Source organism: Prunus avium, chromosome 5 (genome assembly GCF_965620075.1).
Source record: "Prunus avium chromosome 5, drPruAviu1.hap1.1, whole genome shotgun sequence".
Taxonomy (NCBI): Eukaryota; Viridiplantae; Streptophyta; class Magnoliopsida; order Rosales; family Rosaceae; genus Prunus; species Prunus avium.
Genome location: NC_142288.1, coordinates 24,165,071 through 24,181,555, shown reverse-complemented (window position 1 = coordinate 24,181,555; position 16,485 = coordinate 24,165,071). Strand labels below are relative to the sequence as shown.

Here is a 16,485-nt window from a genome sequence, read left to right as displayed (position 1 = left end):
ATGCACACACAAAAAACGTGTATTATTATTAGCTCTTAATTTTAAAGCTTTCCTAGATACTTGTAAATAAGAATTTAATTTAAGTTGATTCAAGTTTTGAGTCCAATCATTTACTAGTGCTCCTTAATCACAACGGGTTTTTCTTGATCAGATTGATGAGGATTCCCTAATATACTAGTTCTTCTGTTGTTGGCTTTTGGGTTATAAGATACAAGTATTTTGATGGTGGTGTAGATAACTGTGGGATGGTGAAATCATGTTAAAAAAAATAATTATATGTCCAGGTTAAGGAGGAAAAAAGCCTCTAAGAAGTTAGTGGAAGGGAAATGCCAAGAAAAATAGAAGCATCATAGAGAGCGGTCAAACAATTCTGATTAGGGTATTTTCTCAGGTTTATATCCTTTGTCTGCATTACAACTGTGAAGTAAAGACCATTGATAAATGCAAAAGAAAATCTGACCTTTCCCATTTGCTCGCAAATCAAGATGATGAATTCACAAAAGGTTAGGTTTGGTTACCGGGGAGCTGCAGCCTGCCTAACATTTTACAGAATCAAATTGAACCTACGCTTCAATAAACAAGGAATTCCTAACCCATTGTCACAAAAATTATACAATTCATATGTACACTAGTATTACATTTTTCTGATCTGACATGAAATCGCATCTGGGACTTCAGTGCAAAAAGCCTTCCAAATCGTATGGCAGCTGTAGTCCTACAGATCCAATCTTGCAAGAACCCTTAAATGGAAGAAGGGGCAGCTCACCAAGAGACTTCATGACCACTTTGTGAGAGCCTATTCCAGAATCCTCAATATCCGACCAAACACTGAAAATCAACAATCACATTGCCCCCGTCTCATCCGAACCAGTAGAGGCTTCGCTTCCTGCTGGACATGCCCCACCTCCCTGAATATCATCCTCACTGGACATGCTTCCTTCAGTGGAATTAGAAAATGATGGTCCAATATCATCATCACTGTGCAGATCTGCCTTCCGTTTCTCCCTGACATCCTTTATTCCTCTTCCTTGAAGAGCTAGTCTCCTGCGTTTTCGGGCTTTTCTCTTGCCCTTTGGAAAATCCTCTCTCTGTGTTTCAATGCTTTTGCCTTCTGACTCCTTTGGATTTTTACCCCTGCCATATTCATTATCCTCCGAGTCTTCAGCATCAAGTTTTCGCTTCTTCCTACTTGAATTTGTCTGCCACGGAACAATTTTGAGGTCAGAAATATATAAAGGCAGCACAAGCACACCCACAAATCTAAGTCCTAAAAACATAGCATGAGAAACTACATAGTCCTACTTATCATGTTGAAGCAAATGGGAACAAAATCACCAAGCCACAATCTAAAAGAACCTTTCAACTACCAAAAAGATACAAATGTCAGCCCTGATTCTTTGCTCCTAATTTCCCATTAAGTTAGTAAAGCATGCAACCAAGCATATCTGATTCAATGAACACAAATGCACACAGAGAATGTCAACCAACTGTTTGAAATGATTTCATGAGGATACCTTGGGACCACGATCGACTAGCCGAGCCCATTCATGTCGATTCCGAAGGCAATCAAGAACAGCCTGTGAAGGACTTGTGTATGCATAGCGCTCTCCATTATGCTTTCTCAGGTTATGCCAGTGCTGCAAAGAAACAAAAAAGAAGAAAAACAAACAAAGAAGCTTATTATTCTACACCCATTATGGGAGACAACAATTACACATAAAACAGCAAGCATTCAATTGAAACCAATCATACCGGCAGCACGGCATTACAAAGCTCCTCATATGTCATGCGCCTGCCTTTACTCATAATCTCATTTATCAAGCCTAGATAGGGAGAACTGGATGAGCAAACAATGAATAAAACTCTAAGTAGAAATAGGAAACCGTAAAGAAAGATTACAGCTACCTGGCAAAGTACGATGAACAGGACCAACTGCGCCTGTATCATCATCAGAGGCATTCCTTGGGGAACTGCGCACAGATGACACATTACGATCACTAGCCTCAGTAGATGAAGATGGTCCACTGTTTGCAGTGGCAGTGGAGATGTTCCTCTTGCTGGAATGTACCACCGTTGAAGATAAATTGTCCTCCCTCTTAGCAGCAACATCCGATGTACATGCTGCATCTTGTCTTCTTTGATCTGAAGAAGTTGGTACCCTGTCAATCCTTTTAGCTTCATCATCATGTTCACGGGAACTTCGGAACCCATCTTTATCCCTGACTTTTCTTCTAGACACCTATAGATTGTATCAATGGGATTAGTTAGCAGAACCCTGACTCAGAGTATTTTTTATATACAAATTTATAAATAAACCCAATACTAGACATGTATTTATAAAAAAAAACCCAAACACTATTTAAACATAGAAACACACCCAAAATCAACAATTGTATATTTTTTGGGTGTGTTTATAAATGGGTTTTGAGTGTGTGTAATGATGGGTTTTGGGTGTGTTTATAAAGTGTTTTGGGTGTTGGGTTTTTTTATAATTTCAGCCCCCATTTTGGGTGTTTTAGTGAAACTCCCTTTTTTATATTATTATTTTATGTAGGAATGAGTTTCTTAGTAACAAAAACAACCAGTTTTAACAGTTCATATTGGAATCTGCATAAATTTAGACATATTTTTTTCATTAAAAGAATAGGTAAAATCAAATCATATTTTTTTTCCAAAGATAATATAAAATATGACAGCTTACCGAATTCTGATCCTTTCCTCCAGAACCAGATGTGCGCTTCATTAACGTGCTTGTTGCACTTGGAGAAGCCAACTGAGGTAAGCTAGATGCATTGCGAACACGTGGTACACGAGGCACTCTCGGAGAACTGTTGAGTTGTTGATGTAAAAGTAATGCAAGCTGCCAAAATCCCCATAAAATATATAACATCTTATCAGAGGAAACCTACTACCAGCAATGAAAGATAACAATATAAAGCAATGAAACTTTTTTTCTCACTTCTTCGTCACTTAGTTTTGCCTGCAAACTTGATGGTGCAGGTGGACAAGCAGACGTGGTGTGACTCTGATTAGTCTTAGATGAAGTTGTCTGGTTAAACTTTTCACCTCTTTGCAATGCGCTTGAAGCTGAACACTTATTATGAGCATGTAAAACCTTCTGGCTTGGCAGAGATCCAGCAGGCTCACTAGGGCCTGAAGGAACTGCAGTATTTCCAGTTGATGATGTTTTGGAAGATGAGTGAAGCACTGAATCTTTTGAATCTGATGTGGTCCACTTGGAAATGGAATCATGATTCCGGCTTGAGTGTGAGGTTTTCAGAGCAGAATTAGTAGGGGATCTTAATTGCTCTTTCACTGTTTTCCTTGACATATTGTCCCTGTCTTCATCCATATCCTCACATGAAGCACGATCCTTTTTAATGCTAACATTACTTTCAGACATTACTCGTTGCTTGGGGATTGGATTAGGATTCTGAGCATCACCAGATTTTAAGTTATCAGAAGTGGATGATTTGGAGATTGCAATGGTAGATGAAACGGTGGAAGATTTTCCAGCACATGCTACTACTGTTTTACACTGACTGGGTACTGCTGGAGAGTTTAAGATAGTCCCACCGGGTTTTGAAAGCTCTTCGGCAAACACCAAACCATGGTTGGCATCTGAAGAACTTTTTTGCAGAGTCGTTGAATCCTCAGAACCTTCCCATTCTCGTTTAAGCTGGCAAGAATCAACAGATAATTCAACACCCTTGTCTGTATGAGACTCACTAGCTGCTTCTGAATTTCTGTCAGCACGTAGCACCTTGTGGTCACTGGACAATGGGCCGTTTACTGTCACATCATTAATCTTCGAACTTTCAGACATGTGATCCGAAGATACGACAAGATCCTGTGCATCAGCATGAGGAGAAGACTGAGCATTCAAAGGGCTCCTAGAATTGTCATCATGTTCTTCTGTTTTCACTTTGGAACAATGCTCTATAGACACGCCACCAGTAGGATATTGAACCTGATTCTTAATTTCTGGTGCAGCAGCATCTTCAATGGGAGGTTTCACATCCAAATTATCATCTGCCGTGCTATCTCCCTATTTTAATTACAAGATTTGTCATTTCCACAAAATAGTTGAACTCTCAAATCTCAAAACACACATAAAGCACCAGATTTGCAGTCCAATGAACGAGCATTAAATAGTGCCAAATCCAGTAGTCCTTAAATGCATAAATCCATTACTTGCATAGAGAGTGGAAGCTGATGCTTTTGTCTATCGTTTTTTACCTCTTCAAATTGTCAAGTTAGTTATAGGCCTACTACATGCTGGGCATCAAATTTTAGGGAAACGAAAAAATATGCCAAGACTTTGTTTCTTATTTAACTTCACAGAGTCAAAACATGGTTACAACCTTTCAAAATAAATTGTGAATAATTCAATTATTCATAGTGTACCAAATGGAGGAGACAGTGGAAATTGCAGTGATGGTGCCATTAAGGGGATAAATGTTGAAATCAAGGGGCTAATGAAGCAATGTGTTTTGAAAACTACAAAATACAAAATAAACACTAAGTAACCAGCTAAAGGTGAGTATCAGTAAAGCATACCTCTGGGTTTACATTATCAGTTGCATCGTCATTGTTCTCTAACAATGGCGTGACAGCATCATCAGGTTTGGTAAGGGTGATATTCCCCTGCAGTGCAGGAACTTGCTGGCCAACCTTGTCATCCTTCAGTCCATCACCAAATGAAAGCTTATGTTTAGAAATGTCTGAAATTACAGCTTCCGAAGAGTTCTTTTCAACAGAAGAGTTTGCTGCAGGTGCTGCAGGTTCTCTGACCACAGAGTCACTCAACTTCTTATTCTTCATACTCTGAATGTCAGCCTTGGAAGTCTTCGGACCTCTGTCCTCAGAAAATTCCAATTGTTTTGCATCACTCGGGGGTGTAAACACTAGTAATAAAAATTAAAACACAAAAGTAGGAGTTAACAGGAGCATGTCTACCACTGCAAGATTTCACCCACTGCTATATTTCTTACCATTTGTAAGTTATCAAAATCAAAAACTGATATGTTCCATCACATAAAGAAAAGCAAACACAGAAAGCATTTAAAGCATCTAAAGCACAGCAAATCACCTGATTTGGACGATTGTGTGGTTCTTTTCTTTGCATCAGCTTCTTTATCAGCAGCTCTAGCTTTCTTCTTGCTACTCCGATCTTTGGATGTCCCCAAATCGTCCTTTTTTCGCTTGCCGGAATGGAATACAACAGGCCGAAGTAAGCTTCTCTCCTTCTTCACACCACTCTGACCACATCTAAGATCATCAACCTCATTATCCCACCTTTTCGTTTCTTTCAAAGACACATTCTTGTCATACCCTCCATCCTCTTCTCGGCCCCTCATCCCCACCAAAGCAGCCACTGGGTTTGCCAACAAAGAGAACAGAACACCAGCACCTTTATTAACAGGGTTCTCATTGTCTTCGTCAAATCTAGCATCATCCTCCTTCTTATCATCCCAACAAGGGAATTCCCTATACTGAAAATTGAACTTCTTGGGCACATACCCAGTAGACTTCCACAACTCGGGAGTAAAAACCGACGATAATCCACCAAATATAGCAGGGTCCCCACCCGGAATTCCCTGAACATGTACCCTCTCCTCCATCGGTATATCAGTCCAAAGCCTAAAAGGGCGGCGAGTAGGCACATTCGGCGGATGGGCATAAGAACTCTCCATTCTGACAGTCTTAGTAGGAAGCTCCACCAACAACTGCGCAACCTCAGTTTCCTCGCTCTCATTCCTATTGTTCCTAGTCTTGCATTTATCACAAACGAAATTATCATCTCCCTTCACGTACCTAGAGCACCTGGTGTGCACCCAAACGCCACACTCGTCGCAATTGACCATCTCTTCGCCATCGTCGAAATTCACACCGCACAGGCAGTCCACGGTCCACGACCCGTTAACCCAGTCGTCCGGAGGGTCCGAATTCTGAAGGCGGTGCGATCGACCCTTCATAATTCCAAGCTCCTATCTCCTAAAACCAAAAAACCCTAGTCTCCTCGCAATCAAGCAAACAACCCCTAAACCTAAACCTAAACCTAAGCCTAAGAAATCCCAATTCACATCATTCTCAGTCTGGATGCATTGTTTTCAAAATCTCTAACAAGACTACGAATTTCTATAATTCCCCAGAATACAGCTCCCAAGCATCGAAAGATTGGTGTTTGAAAATTTGAGTACCTGGAATCCGGAAAGCTATGGCTTCTCTTTGCTTGGGCGAAGAGCTTGAACGAATGGATCTTTATCCGCAGGGACGAAAATGGTTTCTTCTCAAGAACGATTAAGCGGAACTGAAAAAGATAGAGCCAGTTTTATTTTTTCTTTATTTTTTTTCTGAGTTTTGTGAATTGGTGTTGGCGTCCGTCCAGCTTTGACTCGTTACCGCGGCTCGGCTCCAAAATATCGCTTCTCGTCAAAAGACGAGCCGGGCCGTGATTCATCAGGGCGTTCAGTTGGAAACTCGAAACGACAGCGTTTAGTGAGAATAGGATTGATTGAGTCTACTTTAGAGGCTCATTGGGCTTTGAATTTTGGATCAATTTATGGTCCAATGGACCTTTTTTTTTATATTTTCCACAGACCTCTGCAAAGTCCAAACTTTTATTTTTATTTTTATTTTTTATTTTTTTATGTTTTTATTGTGACATGACACATGTGATGTGAGCTAGCGTAAAGACAACGCAGCATTACAAATTGTAAAGCATATTATGAAATACAACAGAATAAAATGGTAGAAAGTTTTTTTTTTTTTTTTTGGTCGTATAAAATGGTAGAAAGTAGACGTCTCCTTTTCATACGCTAAAATAGGGGAATGAGAAAAAAAAGATAAATACATAATGAAATTATTTCTGCCCAACCTTATTTGATATGTAGAGTTTGTAAGTGATTGCACGTACTTGATGTTTACTTTCAAACGTTTAAATTCATTCCGGTCAACAGAAAATTTGGGTTATGAGAGAGACTCAAATCTGTTTAGTTTTATCTCATTGTTCAACGCGAATTCAATGTGGTGCATATCTCATGATATGTTAATTTACTTCTTCACTTTTTTTTTCATTAAATTTATGCACTAAATTATGTAAAATTGGTCGATCTGCTCGTATTATTAACAATTTCATCTAAAGATGTCGTCAAATACAATCACATGTTCAATAAGTAACTCATTTAAGGATCTCTTGATTATTTTACGGTATACTCATTACAAAAAAGTAGCCCTAAATGTCATTTTAAAAAGTATCGTATTCAAATTAATAAGCCATTAAAGAGAAATCCAAATCAAAAGTGTACTGATTGTCGTACATAATGTTTTCCCATACATTTGCCCCATAACATTGCAATGTTTTAATGTCATATTTGATCACGGATACTTATTTCTCACTCACCAAACCCACCGTTTAATTTCAGTTATTGAGTTACTATCAAGCGAGTGATGATACTTTCCAACTAGGACCATCTTTTCATATTGCTACAAATCCAAACCCATCATTTGATGTGCCACAAAATTTAATCTTTCCTTAAAACCCTTGTTTTGAATTATATTGTTCTTTCCCCATGTCATGCATGAAATGGACAATTTGCCAACTACAAAAATGGACAAAAACAAAGTAAAAAATATAATATTAAACAAAAAAAAGAAGAATGTGATGGATGTACAACGTTCCAATACTCATCTCAAGGGAGCATATTCTTATGTTAAGCAGTAAAGATACTGCTTCACATTATCAGCCAAAGGTCCTTTCTTTTTTCACCACAAGGTAAATTAAATGAACCACTAAAAAAATTAAGAAATAAACGACCAAATATTATATTGTAAAAATTATTCCTGAAATCAAATAACACATGTAAGGGCAAATATGTAAATATAAGTTATGTCGGTTGGTTAAAATAATGTGTCGACCTCCTTATACTTAAGTTCGATCCTCTTAAAATAGAATATTATCGGAGTTCAATCTCCTTTAGAGTAGTTTAGAGTACTGCTTTTTTGTTCAACTTTTACCATGCGTGGGAGGCGAAATGACGGAAACACCCCTAGACCGACGGGTACAGGTTGATACTGTTAGCGCGCTCCCGATACTGTATAAAATCCAAATAGTACGGAGGAGCAAAGAGAGAGTAAAAGTCAAAAAAGAAAGGCCTCCAATTAATGATTCAACACTATCAATCGCCTGCCCTTCCTCCTGATGCTCCAGTCACATCTCGCCACGTGTCCACATAGAACCTACGGCATATGTATGTATGCATGGATGGATGGATGGATGGATGTGCATGGTGAAATGGGCTTTGAGAGACACGGTACATTTGGAGATTAGAGAGAGAGAGAGAGGGCAGAATCTGAGTTGAAGAACAATCGCCATTTTTAGGACGAAGATGTCATAGTTTTAAGTGAGAAGCCGATCTCTTGACACAAAAGCACACAGCTTTCTTCATCACACACACACACTCTCTCTCGACTCTTCTCTCACTCCTAAAAACCAATAACACAGAAAAAAACAAAAACCCCAAAAAAAAAACGCTGAGAGAAGAACTGAGAACCCAATTTCGATTTATTTTTCATTTTTAATTTTGTGGTTTAAAAAACCTTTCTTTTCGTTTTCTCCGTAGTGATCTCGAGGCGCGATTGTTCTTAGGCTTTGTCTCGCTGTTGATCCACCGATCAAAGAATTCATTTTTAAAGACTTGTTGTAAAAAACCCAAGAAGAAAAAAGGGTAGAGAGAGGAGGAGGAGAGAGAGAAAGCTATGGCAGTGGTTGAGAATGCAGGGGTGGAGCTGGGGAAGAGCGTTGGGTCGGCTTCGGCTAATCGGAACCCGGAGGCTGCATCGCAGGATGGCGGAGCTGCGGCTGCGGCTGCTGCATCCAACGATCAGGATCAGTCCAAGCACAACGCCGCCCCTTTACGACACCGTCTCGATCAGAGCCTGTATGTGATGGTTACGCCGCCCCCCAACGGCAACGGCAATATCAACGGCATCAGCAGCAACAACAACGGCAGCAACCAGAAGGTGGGTCAGCTGGGGACCTTCGATCACGTGGCGAAGATCGGGGGGCAGCAGGTGAATCATCATCATCAGCATCAGCAGCAGCGATCCAACGGCGGGGATTTTCAGATGAGTAATGGGGATCATCACGACGTGGACAGGGACATGAGGGAGCTGAGGGAGCTGTTCTCTAAGCTCAACCCCATGGCTGAGGAGTTTGTGCCTCCTTCACTTGCTAACGGTCATGGACTTAATGCTGGCTTTGTTAACATGGCACTAATGATGCAAAATGGCAACAGAAATGGACAAGTTAATGGCTTTGGTGCTGGTCGACGGGTATATACATCTTTTTCTTTTTTCTCTTTCGTTTTTAAGACTTTAGCTTTATGGGTTCATTTCCTTTTGATTGTTTGGTTGATTCCTGAGAAAAATGATTTGGAAAATTTGTATCTTGTTCGTTTGTTTGTTTGTTTGTTTGTTTATTAGGTTGTATAAACTTTTGGTTAAGTATTATGCCACAAAATGGCTCAGGTTTATGGTTTCATTGATGATTGGTCTTTTTTTTTTTAAAATCAGAGAAACAATCAAGGGAAACGGAGAATCAACAGCAGGACAAGTCTAGCGCAGCGAGAAGATAGAATTCGAAGGACTGTTTATGTTTCTGACATTGATCAACAGGTATAGAGATAGCATTTTCTTTCGTTGTGATTAGCATTTTGATCTATGTGAAACTAATGCTGCGGCCTCTTTGGGACATAGGTCACTGAGGAACAGCTTGCAGCTCTCTTTGTTACTTGTGGGCAGGTAATAGTCTTCTTTTGAAGAGCTCTGTGATTGGCTGTACTTAAATTCTGGTTTTGAACAATCGCCCTTTTCCATGTCTGAAGGTTGTTGACTGCCGAATTTGCGGTGACCCTAATTCTGTTCTCCGTTTTGCCTTTATAGAGTTCACTGACGAAGGTAATGTGGATGACATATCCTGAGATTATGTGGCTGCATAAGCTTGAATAGTTATTTTTCTGTGGTCATGATCTGTGATTGTTACTGATTGATTTTTGGTTGGTGGTTTTTCGTTATGCAGATGGTGCACGAGCTGCTTTGAGTCTGGCTGGGACAATGCTTGGATTCTACCCTGTTAGGGTGTTGCCCTCTAAGACAGCTATTGCACCTGTTAACCCTACATTCTTGCCTCGGGTGAGTCAACCTCTTTTGTGACAGTTGCGGATTCTGAACTGGAGATAGTTTTCGCCTTTTGGAATCAGTATTTTCTTGCATAGTAACTTGTTTATTCCTTGGATCTTTGGTTTCAGACTGAAGATGAACGTGAGATGTGTGCACGAACTATCTATTGTACAAATATTGACAAAAAGGTATCTTTCTTGAAGGGTTTTGTTACCAATGTGGCCCAAGTTGCGATTTGTAAAATTTTTATGGTTGTTATTTGGGTTGATTTGTGCAGGTTGCTCAAGCTGATGTCAAACTCTTTTTTGAATCTGTCTGTGGAGAGGTTTGTGATTTCATAGAAAGTTTGAATTTATGTTTCATTTTTTAGGTAACCTCGCTAATAGTTCTTATTACTGCCAATGTATTGGAGTATTTATGAAGTCATCTCTTCTGATGCAGGTTTATCGTCTGAGGCTACTAGGGGACTATCACCACTCTACTCGCATTGCCTTTGTTGAGTTTGTGATGGTAGTTGCTTATTCCTCTATGCTTTGCATGCTGTATTTTTATTTTCTTAGTATTGCTATCTGGTTTAATTTTTAGACCAATAGAAACAAGCGAGGTAGATATGAGGATCATGTAAGAATACTTGAGCATTCTAGTTTTACCAAATGCTCTTTGTGATAACACAGTATGGCAGATTGGTATTCAACCTTTTAAAAAGTCTCTTTAATTTCACTTGAGTCATGTGACTAATGTGTCTCACTGCTGCGATGGATTTGCTATTTAAGAAGCAGTTCATTTTAAAAGGGTGGAGATGGATGATTAGCAGGAAGGGGGCTTTTGGGATTTGGATAGGGGGAAGAAGGTTCTTTGAAAATCTGTGTTAAGCCTTTGAAGTTCGTTCCTCTCTATTCTTTCTGTCATGCAGTGATCGGATAGGAGAAGTTTAGGTCTTTACTTTTGTAAAGGCCAAGTGAATGCTTCATTCATTGTTAGTGGTAGATTGTAAAACTATAGTTGAGTCACATCCTAAGAACCTAGGAACAGTGATAAACCAACAAACTTTTATCATTCTATGCGGGAGATTTTGAATTCGAAAACCTTGCAACTGCAACCTTCTAATATATGTTGAATTCCACTGGTTGGGCTTTCTAGTGGTTTAGAGAATTTAGTAGATCTTGATTCACATGGAATAGGTCAGATTTGAAATCAGAGAGTCAAGTGGTAAACTGCCAGAAAATGTAAAATTCAATAGAATAATCGTTGCCTGAGTGGTGGTTGTCAAGACCATCTCTCGTGGATCTTCTCTTGTGCTTATGTCTTTGTTTCTAAGAGGATCACTTATTAAGTGTGGTTCTGTCCTATTCCCCTCCGTTTCCTAAGTCCCCATTTTGGTTTTTGATAAGTATATCTATCTTTTCTATTCTTGTTTACATTTTCCTTTTTTGCCATAGTTTATACAATATTGAAAAGCGAAGTTGTTATTGGTTCTTACATTCCTCTCCGGCCCATAGATTTGTTATTTGCAGTACCTATGTTTTGGAGGCAAGCCTCTTAAGGTCCTATCATTTTAGTTATGTTTCTTTTTCCCAGAAATATAATGTCTTGTGCATTGTAGAACATACTATAATGATGAAGTGTCAAACTTGAGTCCTCCTGAAGTTGGATTGCGAAACGAGTTGGGTTATACTTGATATCTGCTCATAAAAAATAGACGTCCACAGTCATTGCTGCAATTCATAAAAATGTAATTGTAATGTATTTCCATCCTGCAGGCTGAAAGTGCAATTGCTGCTCTCAACTGTAGTGGTGTGGTTTTGGGATCATTGCCAATCAGGTTAGATTGCATCTATCCTATGAATGGAATACTGATTCCCTTTCTTTTTCTTCTCCCAACCTTTCGAATTATATAATTCCTAGATAAGTCTGATTTTGGTTTATTAATATATCTGGTGTCTTGTATAAGCAGGGTAAGTCCATCAAAGACACCTGTTCGTCCACGCTCTCCTCGCCTTCCCATACATTGAGTCATCTTTGGCATCCCAGACTGATTTACGGTTCCGGTTGGAAATATATTTAAATACACATACAACTTATGTAAAGATGTTCTCCGTGCCTCTGGTCGTTCTGCTTTTATCTATACTTGTCCTCGGCCTTCATAGCCTTGGATCTTTTGATCTCTTTTTAGAGTTTATTATGATGTTCTGGAATATAGAGTTGGACAAAAACCTTGAGGCTTAAAAGATGAATTCCATGTATTATTGTTCGTTTTGGTTTGGTCTTTCTCTTAAGACTAAACGCTGCAAAGTAGTTTCTGACGTATATTAAAGACCCTTTTAACAGCCTTCTGTAAGTTAATGGAAATCGTCCTTTTGGTTAATGGGTGGTTTTGCTTAGATGTTGCTCATACTTAATCTTTTACTCTCCATGTCTTGCGTGCATACTTGCATTGCATATTTGGGCTTGTGAGCATGCATATTTTTGTTGTGGCCCTTTGAAAGTTGATTTAAATTGTAACGATTTTCTTGGAAGTTGTACATGTTTTGAGCAAAATGAACTCTTTTTAATTGTAGATGTGAAAAGTTTGGGGGTTTGTTTTTCTGTTTTGGATACAAGTGATATTTTACTTTAATTGAATCTAAATTATGGGAAGGAGGATTCAAACTTGGGTGCAAAGTGGGGAGTTCGTCCGTTTTAGCCAACTTGGCTAAGCCCTAAAGTTTGGGTATTTTTAATAGAATAGAATTACCCTTAATTAAATAGTAATGCATTACAAGCCAATCACAATACAACTGTTTAATACATCACAAGGCAAGAAAACTTTTGTGTCAACTCAAGGCCTACTTTGACTGAATTAGATGGCATGCTCCAAAATCCAACTGCAAGCAAAGCACAGTCCGTGAAACAGAGGCCTCTGGCCATCCATGTCCAGCTTGCAAGTTGCATGAAAAGCTCAGAGCTGTAAAACGCATCTCAGCGACTTGCCTTCAATGAGCAACTGAAATGCATCGTTTATCTTCTCAAAGGGAAGCTCGTGCGTTATGAACTTATCCAAATCCACAACCTGAAAGGCACATGAATAAAACTTTCAGAATTGGAAAAGAAGGGTAATGTTGTCTCTCGCCCGACTTAAGTTGTCATACTTATATTGTCCGATAGTAAATTTAGATAATAAGTTCGGATATGCGTAACAATTTAACAACATAAACATCTTATATCACGACGATTAATATAAATATGTGGGAATTTAACTAACCCCATGCATGCATTCTTGGGCAAAATGAGGGAGTTGGGACTTCCCTTTGAAGCCTCCAAACACAGATCCAATAATTCCTCGACCATGAAACAACTCCATTGGATGGAGAGGGAGCATTTTTGGGGTTGGATGAATTCCCAAAACCACAGTAAACCCCCACCCCTGCAATTACAAAACAGAAAATCATATATCTTCTCACCCAAAATTTCATTGAAATTAAAAAGGAATATACACACAAATAAATCATATAGAATAATAAGTAAGCTACCTCATGTGTGGACAGAAAGGCCTCTCTCAGAACATCCAAGTTCCCTATACACTCAAAGCTATAGTCCACTCCACCATCTGTTATTTCTCTGATCCTCTGCAACCATTTGGGCCAATGAATTTTTCCTTTCAAAGAGATCATGATTTTGTAATTGAAACAGAATTTTCAATAAGATATCAAAAATACAGAGAAGAGTTATTGACACTCTAAAAGATCATCTGAATTACTTTCATGTACAATTTTTTTGAAGTGCTAATAACAGCTCCCTAAATACACCGTTAATAATATATGTAACGGCCCACTGACCTCATGCAAGGGCTTTCCGGGTTCACTTGGATTTATGAAATCTGTCACTCCCATTGCTTGACCTGTATTATACGAAAGATTTGCTAAGCCAAGCCAGAGGTCCAAATCAAGTACAAATTATGCGCTGACTTCATGACACAAATTAATTACAACAAATTAGACGGCCAGGGTTGAATTAAGCACCTTTGATGAATTTATTGGGGTTAATGTCAACGCCTATTATTCTAGATGCTCCTCTGGCTCTTGCGCCTTCAGCAGCCTGACCCAATTGCAACATGCAATTAGTTGAGCAATTTGATATAATAAAGAAGCAGCCCCACTTGAGCAATTATATTGACAGGTGCAACTAATTTTTTGTTGAAAATATAATATTGATATAAACAAAGCAAAATCCTTCAAGTTCCAAGTTAATAATACTCGTTTTTTTAAATGAATTATTAGATGAGATCATTTGGATATAAAGATTGAAGACAAATACTCTCCACAGTCAAACATGTCTCTCTTTTTCATATAATATACGGAAAAAAACATACAAAAAGTCAATATATTTTAGTAATAAGGTGCATGCATACATACATAGCTGGTGAGTAATTGACCAAAAAGGCAAAAAAAAAAAAACAGAAAAAAGAAAAGAGAGATGAAACTCACAGAAAACCATCAATTAAAAAAGAAAAAAGAAGCCAGAAAACCTGTGAGCAACTCAACCGAAGGGAAAAAAAACTAAAGAAACTCACAGCAAGTCCCACGGCGCCTAAGCCGAAGATGGCGACAGTCGAGGTAGCTTGCACATTGGCAATGTTCCATGCAGCACCAACTCCTACATATATCACATGACCAAACGCATACATTATAATTCTGTATAACATTGAATAAACATCAATATTCTAAAGTATAACATTGAATAAACATCAGTACTCTTTAGAATGTTATCTCGTCAAACAGTCATCTACGAATTTGATATCACGATACGAACGAAAGAACATTACTCTAGACTATCGTTAATACTGTAATACAGTTAAGTCACAATATCTTTGTTAGTTAATTAGGGTTCTTCCACATCAGCAATTCTTACATACTGGAGATAAAGAATTAATTGTTCATGTTGATAATTTATTTTTACAATACATAATCCATTCCAGAAGTTTTGAATAGACTCTCCCTGATATTGTGGATTCTGTTGCTGCTAACTTCCATGTGGTCTTTTGCAACAAGACAAAAAAAGAGTCAGATATGGACTATAAAATTTGGACCAAGTGGGTCCAAATTTGAGAATACATAAGAATAAATTATAACGTACGCTTAAGGGCAAAGGCACAAGTTGATATTATTATTATTTATTATAAAATTAATTAATGCACAATTAATGCATGACTTACCAGTTGAAACACCACAACTGAGCAAGGTCATCTTCTTGAGAGGAGCCTCAGGATCAATCTTGACAACACAAGCAGATTCAAGGACTGTGTACTCACTGAAAGTTGATGTGTTGAGAAAATGGTAAATGGGTTTTCCATCTTTGGTTGAAAACCTACTTTTCCCATCGTTGTTCATCACCTTCTTAAATGGGTTCACCCCAAAGTTGTGGCAAATATTGGTTTTCTCAGACTTGCAACATTTGCAGTCTCCACACTCTCCATTGAAGATTGGAACCACATGGTCCCCTTCTTTCATGTCCTTGACACCTTCACCCACACTCTCAACAATTCTATCAACAACCGAAACAAGATTTTAGGGTCGAATCTTAAAACGGTAAATGTTTGATTGATATTTTGTTGATATTTTGTCGATAACCTCAATGTATCAGGTACTGTAGATTGGTGTCAAATATGACTTACCCAGAAGCTTCATGGCCTAGAATTCGAGGAAAGGCTCGTTGAGCTTCATTCTATAACAAGTAACAAGAAAAGTTTCGAGAATAAGATGACAAAAGATAGGCTGAAAATTTTCCAATAGAAATATATTCAGGGGCATAGATATACATACCTCTCCTTGCCAAGCACTAAGATCAGTATGACAGATTGAGGTGAAGAGGATCTTGATTCGGACCTCCAATTTCTGTGGTGGGTCGACTTGAACTTGTTCCATCACAAAAGGTTGCCCTGGCCCCCATACAACAGCAGCTTCACAAATCACCACCGTCCATCAACCAACATATGTAAGTTAGTGTTTGATCAAGTAAATATACAAACAATGAGAAAAAAAATATTTCATGTAAACACTACTGAACCTCATATACCTTTGCAAGTGATGACCTTTCCGGTTGTTCTTTGATCACTTGGTTTGGACCAACCATTGGCAGAATTTTGGTGATTGGCCATCTTTTTGTCTTAGTTTTAGCAAATGTGCACAAGTAAAAGCTTGCTGTGATGCAAGTATTCTAAGTTCTTATATATATATATAGTTAGAGCTATCTGGATTTTCCCTTATAAAGACAGAAAGAAGCAAGAGAAAGCAATCTCAAGATTTGGAAAAGTAGATTTCAAATATG

At 38.5% G+C, this 16,485-nt stretch overlaps 3 protein-coding genes across 4 annotated transcripts; 1 reads left to right on the top strand and 2 right to left on the bottom strand.

Moving 5' to 3' along the window:
* Positions 1–438: 438 nt before the first annotated feature.
* On the bottom strand, positions 439–6,365 carry LOC110758903 (RING/FYVE/PHD zinc finger superfamily protein). Of its 2 annotated transcripts, XM_021960872.2 has the most exons (8): positions 5,093–6,361; positions 4,561–4,907; positions 2,960–4,048; positions 2,702–2,860; positions 1,906–2,239; positions 1,753–1,823; positions 1,515–1,637; positions 439–1,199 (listed from the first exon to the last, which is right to left on the bottom strand). In XM_021960872.2, the coding sequence occupies exons 1-8, from the start codon at positions 5,976–5,978 to the stop codon at positions 843–845; spliced, it is 3,366 nt and encodes a 1,121-aa protein (XP_021816564.1). In that variant the 5' UTR covers positions 5,979–6,361; the 3' UTR covers positions 439–842. The 2 variants fall into 2 exon arrangements, with proteins under 2 accessions (XP_021816564.1, XP_088109523.1); XM_088253397.1 differs by lacking the exons at positions 439–1,199; positions 1,515–1,637 and having other exon boundaries at positions 1,755–1,837; positions 5,093–6,365.
* A 1,953-nt stretch (positions 6,366–8,318) lies between these two features.
* Positions 8,319–12,547, top strand: LOC110758904 (polyadenylate-binding protein-interacting protein 12-like). The gene is made up of 10 exons (XM_088253398.1): positions 8,319–9,336; positions 9,577–9,678; positions 9,760–9,804; positions 9,888–9,960; positions 10,082–10,194; positions 10,311–10,370; positions 10,460–10,507; positions 10,624–10,692; positions 11,943–12,004; positions 12,137–12,547. Exons 1-10 carry the CDS (start codon positions 8,761–8,763, stop codon positions 12,192–12,194), a joined length of 1,206 nt encoding a protein of 401 aa, XP_088109524.1. The 5' UTR covers positions 8,319–8,760; the 3' UTR covers positions 12,195–12,547.
* A 304-nt stretch (positions 12,548–12,851) lies between these two features.
* Positions 12,852–16,485, bottom strand: LOC110758905 (alcohol dehydrogenase-like 4). Its single transcript, XM_021960874.2, has 10 exons — positions 16,234–16,485; positions 15,981–16,117; positions 15,833–15,882; positions 15,374–15,702; positions 14,732–14,814; positions 14,181–14,256; positions 13,998–14,059; positions 13,692–13,787; positions 13,424–13,585; positions 12,852–13,231 (listed from the first exon to the last, which is right to left on the bottom strand). The coding sequence occupies exons 1-10, from the start codon at positions 16,313–16,315 to the stop codon at positions 13,121–13,123; spliced, it is 1,188 nt and encodes a 395-aa protein (XP_021816566.1). The 5' UTR covers positions 16,316–16,485; the 3' UTR covers positions 12,852–13,120.